This window comes from Pyrgilauda ruficollis, unplaced genomic scaffold (genome assembly GCF_017590135.1).
Source record: "Pyrgilauda ruficollis isolate IOZ18807 unplaced genomic scaffold, ASM1759013v1 scaffold59, whole genome shotgun sequence".
Taxonomy (NCBI): domain Eukaryota; kingdom Metazoa; phylum Chordata; class Aves; order Passeriformes; family Passeridae; genus Pyrgilauda; species Pyrgilauda ruficollis.
Window position 1 is genome coordinate 5,078,861 of NW_024527599.1, and position 17,037 is coordinate 5,095,897.

Here is a 17,037-nt window from a genome sequence, read left to right on the forward strand (position 1 = left end):
AAAAAGAAAAGGGAGAGGGATGTGATGGAGAACAGCAGTGCTGGCCAGGACTCCAGCACTTTTCTGGAAAAGCAGGATGGAGATTGCCCTAAAATCCGTAATTCCAGCCTCTCCCTTTGGTTTTGTTGGTGCTTTGTTTGATTTTTGGAAGGAAAGACCCCGTTAACAGGCTGGATGTGACCCCAAAAGTGAGGGGAGAGTGTGGCTGCTCCTGCTCTGTCCCCTCACCACAAACTGAGTTTTGCCACATCGATGGAAATTAGGGCTGGTGTTAATTATCTCCATCCCATTCCAGAGCCTGAGGAGTTTTGGGATGGAGGAAACACCCAGAACAGCCAGGCTTGAGAGGCAACGGCTCCAATTCACCAAAATCCTCTCCCAGCCCTCAAATCTGTCGGGGGTGTTGTCAAACAACAACAACAACAACAAAAAAAAAAACAAACCAGGAAAAAATTGTGGAGAAGCCCCTGTATCCAGGCCCTCGCTGAGGGTTTGAGGTTCACACTTAGCAGAGGCTCTTTGTGTTTCCTGTTCCTTGAAATAAGTTGAATTCCATTCATACAAAGGGGAAAACCCCAGGATTTTTGGGGGTGGGGAGATGTGGGGAGAGAAATTTCAACTCTGATCCTCCAGCACAGTTTTCTCATCAGAAACAAACAAAAAAAAACCCCAAAAAAACTCTCTCCCAACTGCTCTTCCTGCAATTAGGGAGTGATCAGCTGCCAAAATGTGTGCCTGGGGCTTGGCTTTCCCTAAAATGTTTATTTTATTGGAGCACAGATCACATTTGGAAGAGTTTAGGCAGGCTGAGGTCCTGTCTTGCTCTGATGAGAGCCAGAGCACGAGAGGCAGCCGCCAGCCCGGCTCCCAGGGTCCTGCTTGTCCCCCTCCCTCCTTGGGAAGGGATTTTTTCCAGAGCCAGGAGCTGCCATCACCCCCTATTTTTCCCTTTTCCCCCCCAAAATCCTTGGCAGGACCCTATTCCCAGCCAAATCCTGCCCTTCCCACCAAAATCCCAACAGCTCTGGGGCCCAAAGTGAAGCCCAACACGGCTCCTGCCACGCTCAGGGATGGATCAAAGGGGAAACTCCAGCTGCTGACCCTGGGCACAGCTGGTTTGGGGGGACAGGGACCCAAGGGATGGGTCTGGGATGTCCCGTGTGGGGCTGGTGGCCTCCAACCACATCCAGGAGGTCAGGAAGGCCCCCAGAGCAGAGAACATCCTGAGGAACATCCAGGGATTTGTGCTGGAGGAGCTGCAGCAGCCAAAGGAAGAGGAGATGGACACAGTAAGGCAGCCAAGAACCTCTCACCTGACGTTTGGCCAGTTTTTAATCAGAATTTGTACATCTATTGAGCCAAAAAAGCTTTGTTCCACCTGATTTTCAACACCCAGGTGTTCAGCTGGCCAAGCAAACTCTGTTCCTGTGGCCACCCTGCCTCTCTGCAGGGGCCCATGCTGCTCCCAGGGGCTGGGATGGGGTCCCTGGGATTCAGGATAAGGAGCTCTGGTGTTGGGAATTCCAACCTTGGGGTGCATCTTCACATGTTAATGCTTCACATTAACACCAAACACTGGGTCCCCTCAGCCCAGAAGAACAGAGCCACCATTGTCCCCTCAGCTGCCCTCCAGTGAGGAATAACAAGGTACAACCTGACCCACTGGCTTCAAAAGAAAAAGGGAATTTTTGGGTGCCTTTTTCATCTTCTGTTCCAATGAGAGGATTTCTCAGCACCCTTCTCCTTTGTCCCTGCAGCAGAGGTTGAAATTGAATTTCTGGCACCCTGTGGGTTGCTTTTCCTGCTGGGCACAGTTTTTGGTGCAGTTATTTCATTTTAAATCCCCTTCCCTGAGCCCAGGGGCGGCAGAAAGCAGCTGCAGCCATTCCTGCAAAGCCAAACAAAGGGAAAAATCCAGGCAACGAGAACAGCTTGAGCTGCCCAAAGGAAACTCCCTCTTCCCCCAGCACTCCATTGCTTTTGGCAGGTTGTTTCCCTGCTGACGGGGGGATTTCAGCCTCCAGCTGCCCCCAAAGACGCAAAGAGAGCAGGGAGCAGAGGTGGGGCTGGCTGGCGGAGCAGAGCAGGGATGTGATCCTGTGCTCTGAGCAGCCAAACACTGCCCGGCTCCCCCATCCCCAGGCACGGCAAATTCTGCTGGACAAGCAGGAAAACCACAAAAAACCTTCCCTGGATTTTCCCTGGCTGCCTGTTTGGCTTCTCTGCTCCAACACAGGCCCTCCAAATGCAAATATTTTGCCTTTTTCTCTGCTTTCTGCACCCACCAGTGACGAGGGTTTGTGTCACTGTGCTCCGAGCTGGCTGTTTAAGGAATGCTGCTGCAGAGATCAGCCCAACAACAAATCTTCCCCAGTGATTTGTCCATATTATGTCCATATTATTTTGTCAACACATGTTTGGGTTTTTTTTTGGTTTTTTCCCCCAAATCTCCAGCTCATCATCTTTGGGATAATGAGCCCCACTGGAGGGGCCAGCATGAGCCAGCAGCTGATGAAAGCAGGGAATGCAGGAGAGGACTGGCTCCAGATGGGCATTTCTGCCAGGCCAGGAGCTGCCCAGGGATAATCCTCATTCCCCAGGGCACGAGAGGAGTGACTGCAGCACACGAGGATGGATTCATCCAGAAAAAAAAAAACCCCAGCTCCCCAGCCTGGCGCTAATCCTGGATAAGGGGAGAGTAAAACACCTGCAAGAACATATTGCCACCCTGGGCTGGACAAAAGGGATCAGCCTTGGGGGCTCCTTTGACACTGGGATGTGTCAAAACACAGCCTGGCAAGGCCTGGAAAAACTTGAATGTGTCCAGGGGCTTTGGACATTTTCCTGGAGGTGCCAAAATCCCCTTTTGAGATGCAAAAGAACCTTCTGTGCTTCAGATGCTCCAGAGGGTTTTTTTTATTTTTTACCTCCACTCCATCTCCCAGGAGCCGAGGGGTGTGTGAGGATGAAGGGTCGGAATGGAAGAGGGTGGCCCAGATTGTGCCACCCGTGGGGACTCTCAGGGGACAGACAGAAGCCCCTGGTGATGCCACGGCCCCCCGCTGTCGCCGTCCCCATTTGCAGCGTTATTTTAAAGCGTTATTTCCAGTCAAAGAGAGCAGCAGCAGCAGCAGTGGGAGGTGGGAATTCACCGAGTTAAAGTGATGGATGAGCTCACTAAACACCTTCATTCACCGCCTGAAAGGGCTGGGGAAATAAAATAAATTTAAAGAGTGCCTATCAAAGCTTCATCATCGAGCTTGATGGTCTTAATTGGGAAATATAGCCCGGGGTGACAGCCAGGCTGGGCTGGCTGGGGATTAAATGGGCTCCATGCCTTTCCCCCATGGAGCAGCATCCAGGCCCCAAATTGCCCCTCACCACCCAAAAAAAGGAGTCAGTGTCTGTTTTGAGACAAAACAAATCATCACAGAGTGTCTGGACCGCTTCCAAGCAGGGGGGATGAATTATTTTCCCAGCTGATTCCCTCGTTTAATAACAATTTCTACCGGTTGGTTCCCGGCCCTGCAGCCCGAGTGGTGGGGATGGATTTAAATAATCCCCGCCATGTGTCCATGGAAAATCTCATTTCCACTCTGCCCAGAAGCAGAGGAGCAATTATTACCAAAAAAATAAATTAAAACCCCACACTTTTCACCATCAAAGGCCTTTTCTAATTAAGCACTGGACTAAAAACACACTTAAGGAGGCACAAGCACCCAAGTGCAAGGAGGTGGGAGGGGAGGAAAACCACCATTATTCCTTGATTCAGCTGCAGGAGGAGAGAGGAAAGGGGAGGATGAGGGTGGCTAGAAATCGAGGTTTTAAATCCCAGGTAGTGCCTTAAAAACCTGAGGTTTATAAGGCTGCAGCAAAAGTGAGAGGGAAAAGTCAGTGGGGAGGAGTGTCCTGCTGCTCTAAATCACCCCAGCGCGGCCTCAGGTTGTTTCTGCTTTATTTTGCAGCATTTCTGGCTGACAGGAGCAGCAAAAGCAATTTGAGATTTTGTCAGGGTCAGTATTCATCAGTGTGGGGGGAATGGTGTTTGCAGTTTGGGTCAATTGTTTTCAATTCTGGGGCAACCCAGACAAGGAGCAGGGGAAGGGCTCATTTTGCACACTGAGCCAGTGGAAAACCTGAAGTCCCCCCTGGATGTGCCAGCCCTGTGCCACCAACCCGGGTGGCATTTCAGTGGCCATGAATTATTCACAGCTCAGCTTCAAATGCAGGTCTTGGTTAATGCCAGCTCCTTGCTGGGCAAGGTGTGCCAGGAGCTGCAGCCTCTCCATGGGCAGGGATAACCTCTCCCCCAGCCAAACTCAGATGGAAAAATAACTCAGTTCCACCCCAAACCTGCTGGTCTGCTGGCCAAGTAGTGGCAAGGAATGATTTCAGCACCTGCTTGGTGTGGTTTGCTCAGTTTTTCCAGGAAGCAGGGGGCAGATCCTGCAACTTCCACTGCAACAGGCACAGGAAAAATCTGATTTTCCCAGAATATCATCAACAATAACTCCCTTTATCCTTTAAAGTTACTTAAAGGATACCTGGAGGCATGTAAAAGATGTGGAGATGTGTTCTTGGCTTAGTGGTGGACTTGATCTCAGAAGGTTTTTCCAGCCTTAATGATTCCATGATGGTGGCAGCTCCTTTAATTGCCACAAGCCACACATTGAAGAATTATTTCTCAACCACAGCCCTCACAGATCTTTACTCCCCCAGATTTGCAGCATTCCACCTTCCCCCCACACCAGGCATTTCATCTGTTCACAGCTTAGCCCTGTTTATTCCTGCCAAAAGTCTCTGACTCTTTAAACTCAACCAGAATCATCACAGCATTTTCCTTCCAAGCCTCTGGAGCCTGAATGGAGAAGTTTAATGTCCTGAATTCTCTGTGCTTTTGGGCCCTTCAGCATCATCCAGCAGGGAGAACTGGGTGGAAAAGGAATTCCCTGGGTTGGTTTTCAGCCTCTATTTTGCTGTAGCATTGACACACTCGGGCTGCTGAGCTGGGAGCAGCTCGGGACATCCCTGTGCACTGTCAGGTCCATCCCTCCCTGCCTGACACCCCCTCCCCAACCCAGGGATAAAGTGGAAACCAGGGACACCCTGAATTTATATCCCATTACCCTGAAAAGAGAATTATTTAACCCCAAAGCCTCTTAGTGCTGTACATTATCAACTTTAAAATGACAGCTTTCTCTTTTTTTTTTTTTTGATTCCTCTCTCATTCAAGAAATCCATCTCCAGCTGGATGGAATCCTTCCTTTCTTCCCGCTCAGCCTGTGCTAGATGATGGCTGGCCTGTTCCTCCTCTACCCTCCAACATCACACCCCATTCCCACCAGGACAAAACATTTCAGCAGGGTTTTTGCATGGTCACAAAACCCTGGGGTTGCCAGAGAGGACGTTTGCACATTAAACAGCATTTTTTGAGAAGATTAATTGGAATTTCTACATAACAAGGAGCTCCAGGGAGCTGCATCCCAGCTCCAGAGGGTTGGGATTTTCCCTTTTTTCTGGGAAGCAGCTTGGGCACATTTAACCTCAGGTTTAACCTGCCCACCCCACTCAAATCCCTTGGGGTTCCACAAAAAATCCCAAATCCCAGCCGGGCACATGCAAAGGACCAGCCTCAATTTCTGCTCCCGTTCAGATATCTTGGAAAATGAATTTTCCACAAAGCAAAGGAGCAGCTTGGAAGTGACCCAGCCCATGAGAGAGCACAGACACAGCAGGGACTGTGCCTGCAGCCAGGCATGTGCCAAAGGGAATAAACTCAAGGGGCAGCAGCCCAGAGCAGCATGGAGAGGAGGGAACAGAACAACTGACAGGGCACATCAGGGCTTGCTCCCAGCCCAGCCATAAGAGAAAGAGAAAAGTCACATCTTGAGTAGCTATAAAAATCCAAACTGGGCAGATGGAGGAAATGCCCCATGGCCATGGAGGAAAGCGAGGTGGGGAGGACAGAGGTGATGAAAAGGGCATTCCTGGGATAAATTACATCCAACTTTTTCTCCCAACTCCTTACTGGTACCTCAAAAAGTTCCTTTTTTTCCTCTCTGTGTGCCCTGAACCCCATCTAAGTTCCTCATTTGCTGTGTGGGGAAAAGCCAAATCCCAGAGCCCCCTCCTGCCCTTCAGCACCACAAATTCCCAAATATTTCTGCCAAAGCACGGAAAATATTCCCAATTTATTAAGCTGGCTGACCCCCTGTGTGAACTCCACCAAACCAAAGGTGTCTCCCAAAGGTTTTCCACTCTCTCTCCCAAAAATCTTAGCTCATTTCTGTGTCACTCCAGGCCTTCCCATCACATTAAGACATTTATTAGAGAGTGCCTCTGAGCCTGGGCTGAGCATCCCAACCTGAAAAGCCACCAGGAGCCAGAACTTTGCTCTTCTCCACCCCCAGAGCCTCAGGCCATGCTGGACACAGCAGAGAGGTTTGGGAATTGCCTGTTTTCCACTGCAAAAGATGGAAAACTATACTACCACCCCAAACCACTGAGTTCTGGGCATTTGGAGCATCCTCCGTCCCCTCAGCTCCCTGGGACAGCCGTGGAATGTCCATGGAATGGCATGCCATGGGCACAGGGAGAAAGGGTCACCCACACACATCCCAAAGGCTCCAGCTCCCACATTCCCTGCTCTCCTGCAGCAGCTCCAGCACACACACACACACAGAGAAATGGGATTTTAATGACCAGGAGACCCTGCTCCAGCCTCCTCCCACCTCCTGGGTTTGTGCTGGATGCTCTGAAGGGAACATTTGTTGCAGGAGCTCCAACTTCTCTTGCTCGCCCACCAGCTGCCATAGCAGAGGAGGATTTCCAGCCACAAACATTCCCTTTCTGTTCTCCAAAGGGCTTCTCCCACCATTAAAATTCATTTTGAAATTATTTTTTTCCTTTGTAAAGCAATGCAAGCAGGCACTGCCAGCATGAAAGCCCAGCACCCAGCATTCCTGCAGGACAGAAATGTTTTGTGCCCTACATAAAATCAGGAGTGGGATGCTAAAAGATCATTCCTGCCATCAAAATAAGGCTGCTCAACCAGTGTAAATTCATCACTAAATCCAAACACCTTCTGTTCTAACAGGCCTCTGCTCCTGGATGCCAAATGCCATGGAGAACATCCAACTCTCAGGTAACCAGGGGTTAAATCTGCCACAGCCTCACAGAGCCTCCACACTCCCAAAAGCTGTCCCAAATAATTAATTTTCCTGCTATTTTCAAGGTGATTTCTGATGATTTTGCATCAGAGGGTGAAAGGAGTTCAGGCTGAATCTCATGTGTCACCAGCAGAAAGGACAAGTGGCAAAGAAAAGAAAGGGCTGGAGCGAAGGAAAACCATCTGGAAAACCCAGGAGAAGTGAGAAAATAATCAGCTCCTGGCTCTTTCCAGGTGCCAGCATTTGGAGTTTTGCATGAGCGAGGGCTGGGAGCTATGAAACAAAAAATGGGGTTAGAAAGTGCAGAAAACGCCACGTTGGCTCAGCCTCGTGTGGACACTTGGGGGGTTTCTCTGAGCAGCAGAAGGGTCAAAAAATCCACAAATTTAGGTCCAGATCGACCCCATTTCATTCTATTTAAACTGAGCTGCTTCACCCTAAATTCCTTCCCTGCTTCGTGCAGGGGCAATAACAAGAACTGTGTGTAAAAAGAAAAAATAAAGGGTTTATCTGATGTAAATTTGGAGTTACAACGTGAATATTTGATATTCCTTCAGCTGGTGCCCACTGCCCCATCCTCCCTGCTCCATTCCTGGCTCATCCCTACCACAACAGAGCGGGATATCCCCAGGGGTGGTTTCCCCTGGGAAACACCTCCTTGCTCCCAGCCCTGCTCCACAGCAATGACGGGAGCTTGGATTCCCGGATTGCCTTTGTGATGCTGAAGGCCGGCGCTTGGCAGCAGCAGGAGCAGGGAGATTCCAGGAGCAGGGAGATTCCAGGGCTGGAATCGTGTCCCCAGGCAGAGCCAGGCGCAGAGAAATGACTTTAGCAGGCTGCCTTCATCCTGCTGCTGTTGGCTTTCCCCGATTTTCATCCCTGGATGTTTAATGTATTCCGAGGGAGGCGTGGAGACAGCGAGGGAGAGCCAGACAGATTTATAACGTGCCAAAAAAATAAGGTCATTTGGCAGAGGTTTGGGTGCTGCTGTGCCAGGGCTGGGAATGTCTGCCTGGATTTAGGGAGCACACCCAGCCTGGGAGGAGTTGGGATTAGGAAGCACAGCCTCCTCCTCTGCCCGGCCAAAAAATCAGCTCTATCCTCTGTGCCCATCCTCCTCCTCCTGCTGCTCTGCTTCCCATCCTCACCTGCAATGGATATGTGGGTGTGGATGAGGGAAAGCTATTTTCCCTGCAAGACACACATGAAAAAGGGTGGATCTGTGATATTGGGGAGTTCCTGCAACACCTGGCAGCAGGGCTGAGTCAGGGCAGTGCCAACACGTGGGAATGGGAACTCATGATTCCCCTGGGAGCACAGGGCATTGGAAACCCCAGCCCAGAGCAGGATGCTCTCTATAAAATCCCTGTTTTATGGCATTTAGACCTTAGCAAAAGACTGACTTCACCTTCCAACAAAGGGTTCAACTCCCTCCTCCTACTGTCACCTCCTAAAAGAGCATCTAAACCAGAAATCCAGGAAAATCCCACCCTCCAAAGCCTGGCTGGGGCAGAACCAGCAGCCCACGCTGGCACTGGGTCACTTCAGGGCTCGCAGACAGCCAAAACCTCATCCCAAAACCTCATCCCAAAACCTCACCCCTGCTCCTAAAGGCCCGGGAAACCTCAGCTATTTCCCGGCTGCTGCAAGGAAAAGCTGCAGCTAAAGCCTTGCAAATCTCGGGCACGAGGCTGTGCTCACACCGCTGCTGATCCCGGGCTGGGGATTAAGGACAGGGATTGGTAATTAAAGACAGAGGGGCACAAAGCAGGGCTCTAAGTTTTTTCATTTCCAAGGATTTCGTGTGGTTTGGGGGCTGTAAAGAGCTCGGCGATGCAGCAGCAGTGTGACTCGAACAATGCCCTGATGGGGTGATAAGGGTTGAGCATTTCCGACTCTAATTAAGAGGAAACCCCGGAGGGTAATGAGCTGCTGGGTCATTACAGCTCCCTGTGCCCGCAGGACACAGCCTGGGAGCTCCAAACTCCCCCAGTTTCTGCTGCTTTATTGGAAACTGCAGATTTTAGCCACCAATACACCTTAAAAGCCACCAAAAAAATGTGGGTAACACTGCTAGTTAAACACATTTCTCCACGTTTTGGTCTCTCAGGACAGCGCTTTGTGAGGATGATAAGCCAGATCCCTGGGAGATGTGCTCCTAATCCTATTTGACCACTCAATCCTTTATTTCCTTGTGTCTTTTTTTTTTCCTCCTGTAACCACGTTCCTCCCCTCTCTTTACCTATCCTGTTTTTTTTTTTTTTTTTTCATTGTATTAATTCCCACTACAGCTCCATTACAACCAAAACTCTCCTGGGACCAGGAGCCAGCACCTGGATACAAATCCTGACTCTCCCAGATTGCAGCTTTGTTTCTATTTCCCGCTTCCTTAAACAAAAATAATAAATATATAATGCTAAACATAAGGAAAACAAGCAGCCCTTTCTATTCCCATTAGCCTCATCCACAGGTTTCTCAGTTCTGTGGATCCAGAATGACACCAGATGGGAATGCTTTGCTGAGGAGCTGGATGAGGAGGGGATTTGGGTTATTTTTTTCCCTATTTTGAACAACAAAGTTCCTTCTGTGTAAACGGCAAGCCACCGTGTGCATGGTGACACGTGCCTGTACATTAATTACCAGCTAATTAAGAGCTCTTGGAGCAGTTTGGGAGACAAGGGATGTTTGGAGGATGGATGGCTCAGGTTTTCCAGACCATTCCTCCTCCCCAGGCACTGAAGTGCTGCTCTCCTCTGCAACAGGGAAAGGAAGATGGAAATAGAGGAAAACATCTCTGGGGGAGCATGAAGGAACCATAAATGGGGGAAATGCTGGTGAGATTGGAGAGGAAGGACGATTCGGAGGTTGGGACAAGCTGGGAGGTTGGGACACCCCAGTTCTGAGCACTTCCCTTCACCCTGGTGGATTTGTTCCTCCTGTGGCTGCAGGGAGAAACAGGCAGCTCCCACATTTGCCAAAACCACCATGGAAAACCCCCCTCCCCACTGTCCCCAGCACCGTGGTGGCCCTGAGGGGTGGCAAGGCCAGCCTGGGGACAGGGACTCACCAGGACTGCGGCTTCCTCTTCATGATGCCCTGGCGTCTCCACTGCGAGTGGGGGCTCAGGTGGTAGGTGAGCTGCCTGCAGAGCTTCTCCATGGCTCCCAGGGAGTCCCCTTCCTGCAAAAACATGGAAAGGACACAGGGTGAGGGCTCTGCAGCATTGCCACCACACCCAGGGGGTGCTCTGAGCCCAGAGTGGCTCCAGCTGAGAGGCCTTAAGGGATCACCCTTAAAACTGTCTAGAGAGGGGGGAAAAAAACCTCTCTGATTGCTAAGATTGTCCAGGATTATTATTATTATTATTACTACTACTACTACTACTATTACTATTATTACTATTACTATTATTATTAACTTTATTATTATCCCACCGTTACCATCTGACACCACGCAACAGCTGCCAGTGCTAAAATGTGGCAGAGATTGATTAAATTTGGTTAAATCACCCATTCATCACCACCAAAAGCTGCTTCCCAGAGGCTTTGTGAGCTGACGGAGTCTTGGGAAGAGAAAATCTCACAACATTTAATTGTTAGGAAAAATAAAACATGAAGAAATGTGGCGCCGTCTCGATTTTGGATCAAATTTCCCTCCCAGGGGATACTGGGCTTGGAAAATTTGAACTCTGAAAGTTTCTAAGGATTTGGGTCTAGAAATTTTAGGTCCTAAAAAAAAAATAAAACCCAATCCTCAGTATCCAGACTATTCCATCATGTTTCAGGATTTTCATACACATGATCTGCCATCCAGTAATTCCAACCACCCATCCTGCAGCGCCTCTTTTGCTCTCTGAAAGGTCACAGGCAGAGATGAACCTGACTGAAATATCAATAATGACAAAAAGAGATCCAAAATGCGACAATTTGTGCTGTCTGCCTGGTTTTATCAAACTGCTGCATCATTAGGGAGGACACAGAGGAATTAAAGAGGAAAAAACTCTACAATAAACAGTCAGCCTGGGCTGCTCAGCCACAGGCGTAGCTCAGGATTTTCTGGGAAAATACAGGCAGGAATGCTGAGGAAGGTGCTGCATCTCCTCTGCCTGGACAGCCAATTATTGCTGCCTTCACATCCTCCCTGAGAGCTCAGCTTTTGCAGCTACTATTATGAAATTTATGCAATTTATGCAATTTATTCCCCCCTTCACCTCCGCATCAGTGGAGCGGGACCGGCCTTATAAAGACATCATAAATATTGAATTACCCAGGAGCAATTGGGATTTTGACAAATCACTTGGGGGTGTACAGGGAAACAATTACAGCAGGTTTTCTCAGGGTAAAAAAAACCCAAACCCACAACAACCACAAACCCAGGACATCTCTGCAGGTGGCTGGGGCAGAAATATCAGCCAGGATTTGTGGGGTTTGACTCCACTCTAAGAACGAAGCCTTGTCTTGAATTGGGAGGGTTTCTTCCCAGATACATCATGATGATTCCCATGAATCACAAGCTGATTTTTCCCTGCTAATTCCAGAGTGGTGCTTGCCCAGCTTGCCAGGGGATTTCAGGTAGAAACTGCAGATCCAGGGATCCCAGCAGGACACAGGGTATGGAAAACCCTGGGAACCAGGAGCCACTTTCCCCCTGAGCCTCTGATTCCCAGAAAATCTGGGTTTATAGGAGCACATTTAAACCCCTGCTTTTCAACACCTCATTCACCACCACCCTGAACCCAAAATCTGGGTTTTCATCCCACAGATTTAATTCCTCAGCGTTCCCACAGCTCCTCTCCCACTGCAGGCCATGTGGCAAAAACCAGCCCCGGGCCCGGATGAACCCTGGGAGGCTCAGCCTGTGGAATGAACACTGAGAAAATTAAGAAAAGCAAGATTTTTACCTCATGTTTCCCACTGGAAAGCCTGAAAAAGCAGGCAATTCCTTAATTAGAGCCTCAAAACATTTGGGAAGGCAACACTGCCAGCAACACCTTCCCGGCTGTGGAAGCACCCGCCCCAACATGAGAAGAAAACACCACGTGCTTTGACACCTCTCTCTCTCTCTCTCTCTCTATATATATATATTATTTTTTTTTTACCTGCCAGGTGCCAGCAGCTTTCATTTCATCTGCTTTTCAAAACATTTTTAAGGATTGCAGCAGCCCCTGAAATAGCAGAGCCCACCCTCAGGGATGAGCGGGGGTTTCCAGCTCCGAGGCCTCCCTGGAAAAACGGGTGTGGAAAAGGAAACAATGTGCTAAAATCGTGAGGGGGAAGGACACCGGGCTGGCATTTTGTGCTGCAAATCGCCTCCAAAATAACCCTGGAAAAAACAATTCAAGCTGTCTCCAGCGTTATCCCAGCTGAACTGTTAGGGAAGTGAAATGATTCACAAGAGGAACACAGAGAAGCTGAGAAAGTAAAAAAAAAAACCCACAAATTTTTGCTGTTTCAGGTGTGTCATGGCCATCTTGCCTCTCCAATGAGGTTTTTTGAGGTTTTTGATGAGGTTTTTTTTCCCTCAAGCAGCTCCCAGACCCCCAGATGGTTGAGGGATGCTCAGGCCTGAACTTCCCATCCTGAATAATTTCAGTTCCTGAATAATTCAGCCCAAAGGAGTTCAGCTCAGCAAACCCAGCCCATCCATGCTGGTACAGGAGCAGGACAAAGAGTATTTTAATATTTTCTCCATATCCAGCTCATCTTTCCATGGCCATCCCCACCCTTTTAGCCCTTTTTCTTCACAAGCTCAACTCCCAAGCCCTGCAGGTCCTGGGATATTTCTGTTTTGGAGGGTTTAATAAGTGATTTAGAACACATGATTCCTGCACACATCAACTCTGTAGATAAAAAAAAATAATAATAACAAATGAAATTCCCATTTCAGAGCCCTCCTAACGCACAGGATGGGCTCCTTCCTTCTGCACATCTCAAATGTGCTTCAGGACATTCTGTGCTTCAGGAACCTCAGGTTTTTAGGTTTTTACCCAAACCTCTGCAGCCCCAAAACTCATGTGTAGGAGAAGGGACTTTGCTGGTGCTGTGCCAAGGCCTCCAAACAAAAGCTTTTCCTTGTTCCTGATCCAAGTCTATCAGGAAATAATTGGAGCTGACACACACGCCCTGGTGGGACTGAGCCCAAGAGCTTGTTTGGAAAAGGAATCAGCATAAAAATCAGCTTAAAAAACCAGCCCAGCTCGTGCTGGCAAGGTTTGAACCCCACTGGGGAATGGGAAGACCCCCAGTTGAGGGGATTAGCCTGGGGGAGGGATAATGCCAAAAATTCTTGTGGGATGCTCCCTCTGCCTTGGGATAACATCTCTGCCCTGCAACATCAGCACCCTCAAAATGATAGAAAAAAAGACACAAACCCTTCTGGGCAGATCCTCCTGCTTCCAGGGGTGAAGCACTTCCCACAACAACAAAATCGAGGCCAAAAGCTCTTTCTGCCACATCTCCATCAGTCTGCATCACATCACTCATGGAAGGTCAATATAAAGCTGATTTTTTGTGGCCAGAGGGCAGGGAAACCTCAACCTGCAGAGCCTGAATCCCACAGGACTGGGTTTTGGGAAACCCTGAGTGCCCTTTCCATTGAAAGAACAACAACCAAGCACAAAAATTGCATTTTCCAACCACCAGAGCCCAATCCCAGCAGCAAATGCTCTTGAAATAATACACAGGAAAGGTATCACACAAAATGTGGCCCCTCTAACATCCACAGGGGGTGGAAATGTACATTTTTTATCTGGTTCTCAAACTCTGGGAGAAAAATTGCATGGCAGCGCTGGGGAGATGGGACAGACCACACACATACAGAGTCCAGCCTTCCCAGCTGATGCTGCTGACAGGAAAAAAGCTGGGATGTGCCTTTTTCCTGAGCACTGAGCTCCCAACCAGCTGATAAATGCTTGGTGAGGAGCCCCCAGCTGAGCTCCTACACATCCATCAGCCACACATCTGGGAATATCCATGAATCTGTTCCCACTGCCACGATCTACAGCTCCTGCAGGGAGAGAATCCTGGGTCACACAGAGCAAAAATGCTGTGGGCAGCACCTAATGGATCCCTTAGGATTTTAGCTGTTATATTTTTCATACATTTGTAATCCTGCAGTTCTTTAGTGCATAACTCTAAACTCCATATACAGTGCTCACTGCTGTTCTCCCATTTTTGTCAGACACAAAAATTCCTCTCCAGGCCTGGGAATTAAGGACACCTCACTGCCTCAGGCCCTGAGAAATGTAAACAAAAGTGAGTTGGGGGAGCAAACTTGGGGTAAATGACTTCATTACCTGAAGCTGTAATTGGAAGATAAACCTCCAATATGCAAATGGACCAAAATTATAAAAGCGTAAAAACCTGTGGCCCCACATCCATTTTGAGCACAGCTCCTGTGGGACTTCATCTACCTGAAATGCACCTGAAGGCCGTTCAATAAATATAAATAAACTGCTTTTTATTCCCTTAATTCTGTCTGCCCTCTGTTTTTAGGTGGCCCAAAAAGGCATCAAAATCAGCTCCTGGAAGGAGCAGGAATGCTGCACAGCTCTCTCTTCCCCTTTCATCCACGCTGGAAAGCTCTGAGGAGAAGTTGAGCCCTGCTGAGCAATTCCAGGCAGCAGCCTTGGGACTCAAGGAGCTCACAAAGCCCAGCTTTGCAAGACTCAGCTCAGGGGAGCAGTTTTTGGGCAATGCCTTCCACTGGATCGTGTCCTCTCCAAACTGGCAGAGCCCCAGCACAATTCCTGACCTCCGGATGAGTCGTGGAGCACAGGAGGGATGCAGGGAGGGCTGGGAGAAGAAGATTTCCCTGCAAAGGGCCTCTTTCCTCATCATTCTTGCTCTGCTCCAGCCCTCTGCAGAAGGAGAGGGCTGCTGGGAGGAGCTGGAGATTGAGGGGATTTGAATCCCTTAACAGATTTCAGCTGGGAATGGCATTCGTGGCACTGTGCAGTCCTCAGCCAGCCCTGCTCAAGGGGATTTGCTCAGCAGGAAAACAAGGAAAGGAAGCACCAGCCAAGCCCTGAGTGTCCCCAGAAAGGATGGGGGGACCTGGGCTTGTGCTGGAGACCACCAGGCTCCTGCTGCTCAGGGTGAAGGAATGGGAAATGATCAAACGCAGCGTGATAGATGAGTAATGTGATGGTTGAGTCACACAATTAAAAAGTAAATATCATGTATACATGTTTAGAGAAGTTTTATGGATTTATAGTTGTGTTTTACCCCCCTTGTGTTGTTATCAGGGGGTAGCCTGGGTTTGGGACATTTGGGAGGGTCAGTTTCTTACTCTGGCAGCACCTGAGCTCCAATCAAGATTTAATTAAGTGATCTCCACCACTGGGCAGCACAGAAGGAGTTGGTGGACAGAACTTTGGGAGGGGTTAAAGGGTTAAAAGGTGAAACCACCATTGTGTGGGTGAGCACATGGTGGGAAAAAAATCCTCTGCTCCTGGCACTGTAATATTTTCTCTATTCAGTCTTCTATTGTATTTTTGATAAGGTTTTAATAAATCTTTAAAATTTTTGGAAGTATCTTTTCTCACACCAGGGATAAATGGGAGCAGGCAGAGGTTGGGAGTTGGGATTTGTGCCCTGGCAAACCTGCAGGGAGCCCTGACCCCATGGCTGAGGCATCACCCAGCACCTGCACAGCACCTTTCACCACCCCCCGGGCACCTTCCTGGCTTTTCTGCAGGGCAGAGGGATTTCACCAGGGAAAAACAACCCTGGGAAGAGCAGGGCCATGGTTCCACTGCAGATAAATAACCCTGGAGTCACTGCCTGTCCTCCCTGCATCACCTCATAGGCAAGATTTGGATCCCCAAACTGGATTTCAGGGCTGCTCCAAAGGAGAGGAGGAAGGAGGAGGACGCAAAGGAGGTGATAAAGATGTTACAGCAAATTAATTTGTTTTCATTAAAAAATGAATCCCTGCTCCTCCTCCAGCAGCAGAATCCCTGGGGATGGGCAGAGCCCTGGGGGCTGCACCGGGGCCAAGAACCATGGAAAAGAGGCCAACATTAATGATTAAAGAGCCCTGGTGAAGGATTCCTGCTGCAGCACAGCAGGGGAGTGACCCAAATTAGAACAATTAGCCATTGTCTGGGGGCTGCAAGGAAGCAACAGGATTTTTTTTTTCGGCGTTATTACACAGTTCCCACATTTCTGTCACTCACAATCAATCTTAAATAAAAACGTGCTGTCCTGCATATCTTAAACATGAGAACTCCCTGGCCTTCCCAAATCCATTAAAGATTGGGGTTTTTTCCCCCTCCCCTTTTGTGGTTCCTTTAGAAGACTTTTCACACTTGCAACATTCCTTTCTGGATGCTGCAGGATTTGCAGCTGTGAGGCACGAGCAGCTCTGTCCAGGCACACACCACACTTATCCTGGGAACCCCATTCCCTGCCCAGGAAATATTTGGTGTGGGGATCCTTCAGTCAAGACTTTTGCTTGTTCAGTAGACAATGAGCCTTAAAACATGACCTATTTCACACCTTAAAAATAAAGAGAATGAGAGATTTCCTTCCAAATCCTCCTCCTTGGTTTTATTTTTTTGTCTTGGACGATCAGCTAGGACAATAGGATAATAGTTTGGATTATTAAGCAAAAAACCTCAAGTGGTTGAAAGACAAAAAAATTCTCACAATGATAAATGGAATTATTATCCAGTTAAACAAAGGCATAAAACAATGAGACATGCCCTGGGAAGCCCCAGGGGAGAAAATCCTCAATGGCTTTAATGTGTATCCAATCAGTTATCCCAAATTAGCAGGAGGCAAAGAGAGCAAATCATCAAGGACTGGAGTTGGGTTTTGGAAAGGATGAGAGCAAAGTACAGAGGAAACGTGGAAATTGTGTCTGA

The 17,037-nt window shown here is 48.8% G+C and overlaps 1 protein-coding gene across 1 annotated transcript in view; it reads right to left on the minus strand.

Moving 5' to 3' along the window:
* The window catches only part of LRRC75A (leucine rich repeat containing 75A), a 59,126-nt gene that overhangs the window by 9,629 nt on the left and 32,460 nt on the right, over nt 1–17,037 (minus strand). The window contains exon 3 of the mRNA XM_041482767.1: nt 10,237–10,349. Within this exon, the coding sequence (XP_041338701.1) occupies nt 10,237–10,349 (113 nt within the window). The remainder of the gene's footprint in view (nt 1–10,236; nt 10,350–17,037) is intronic.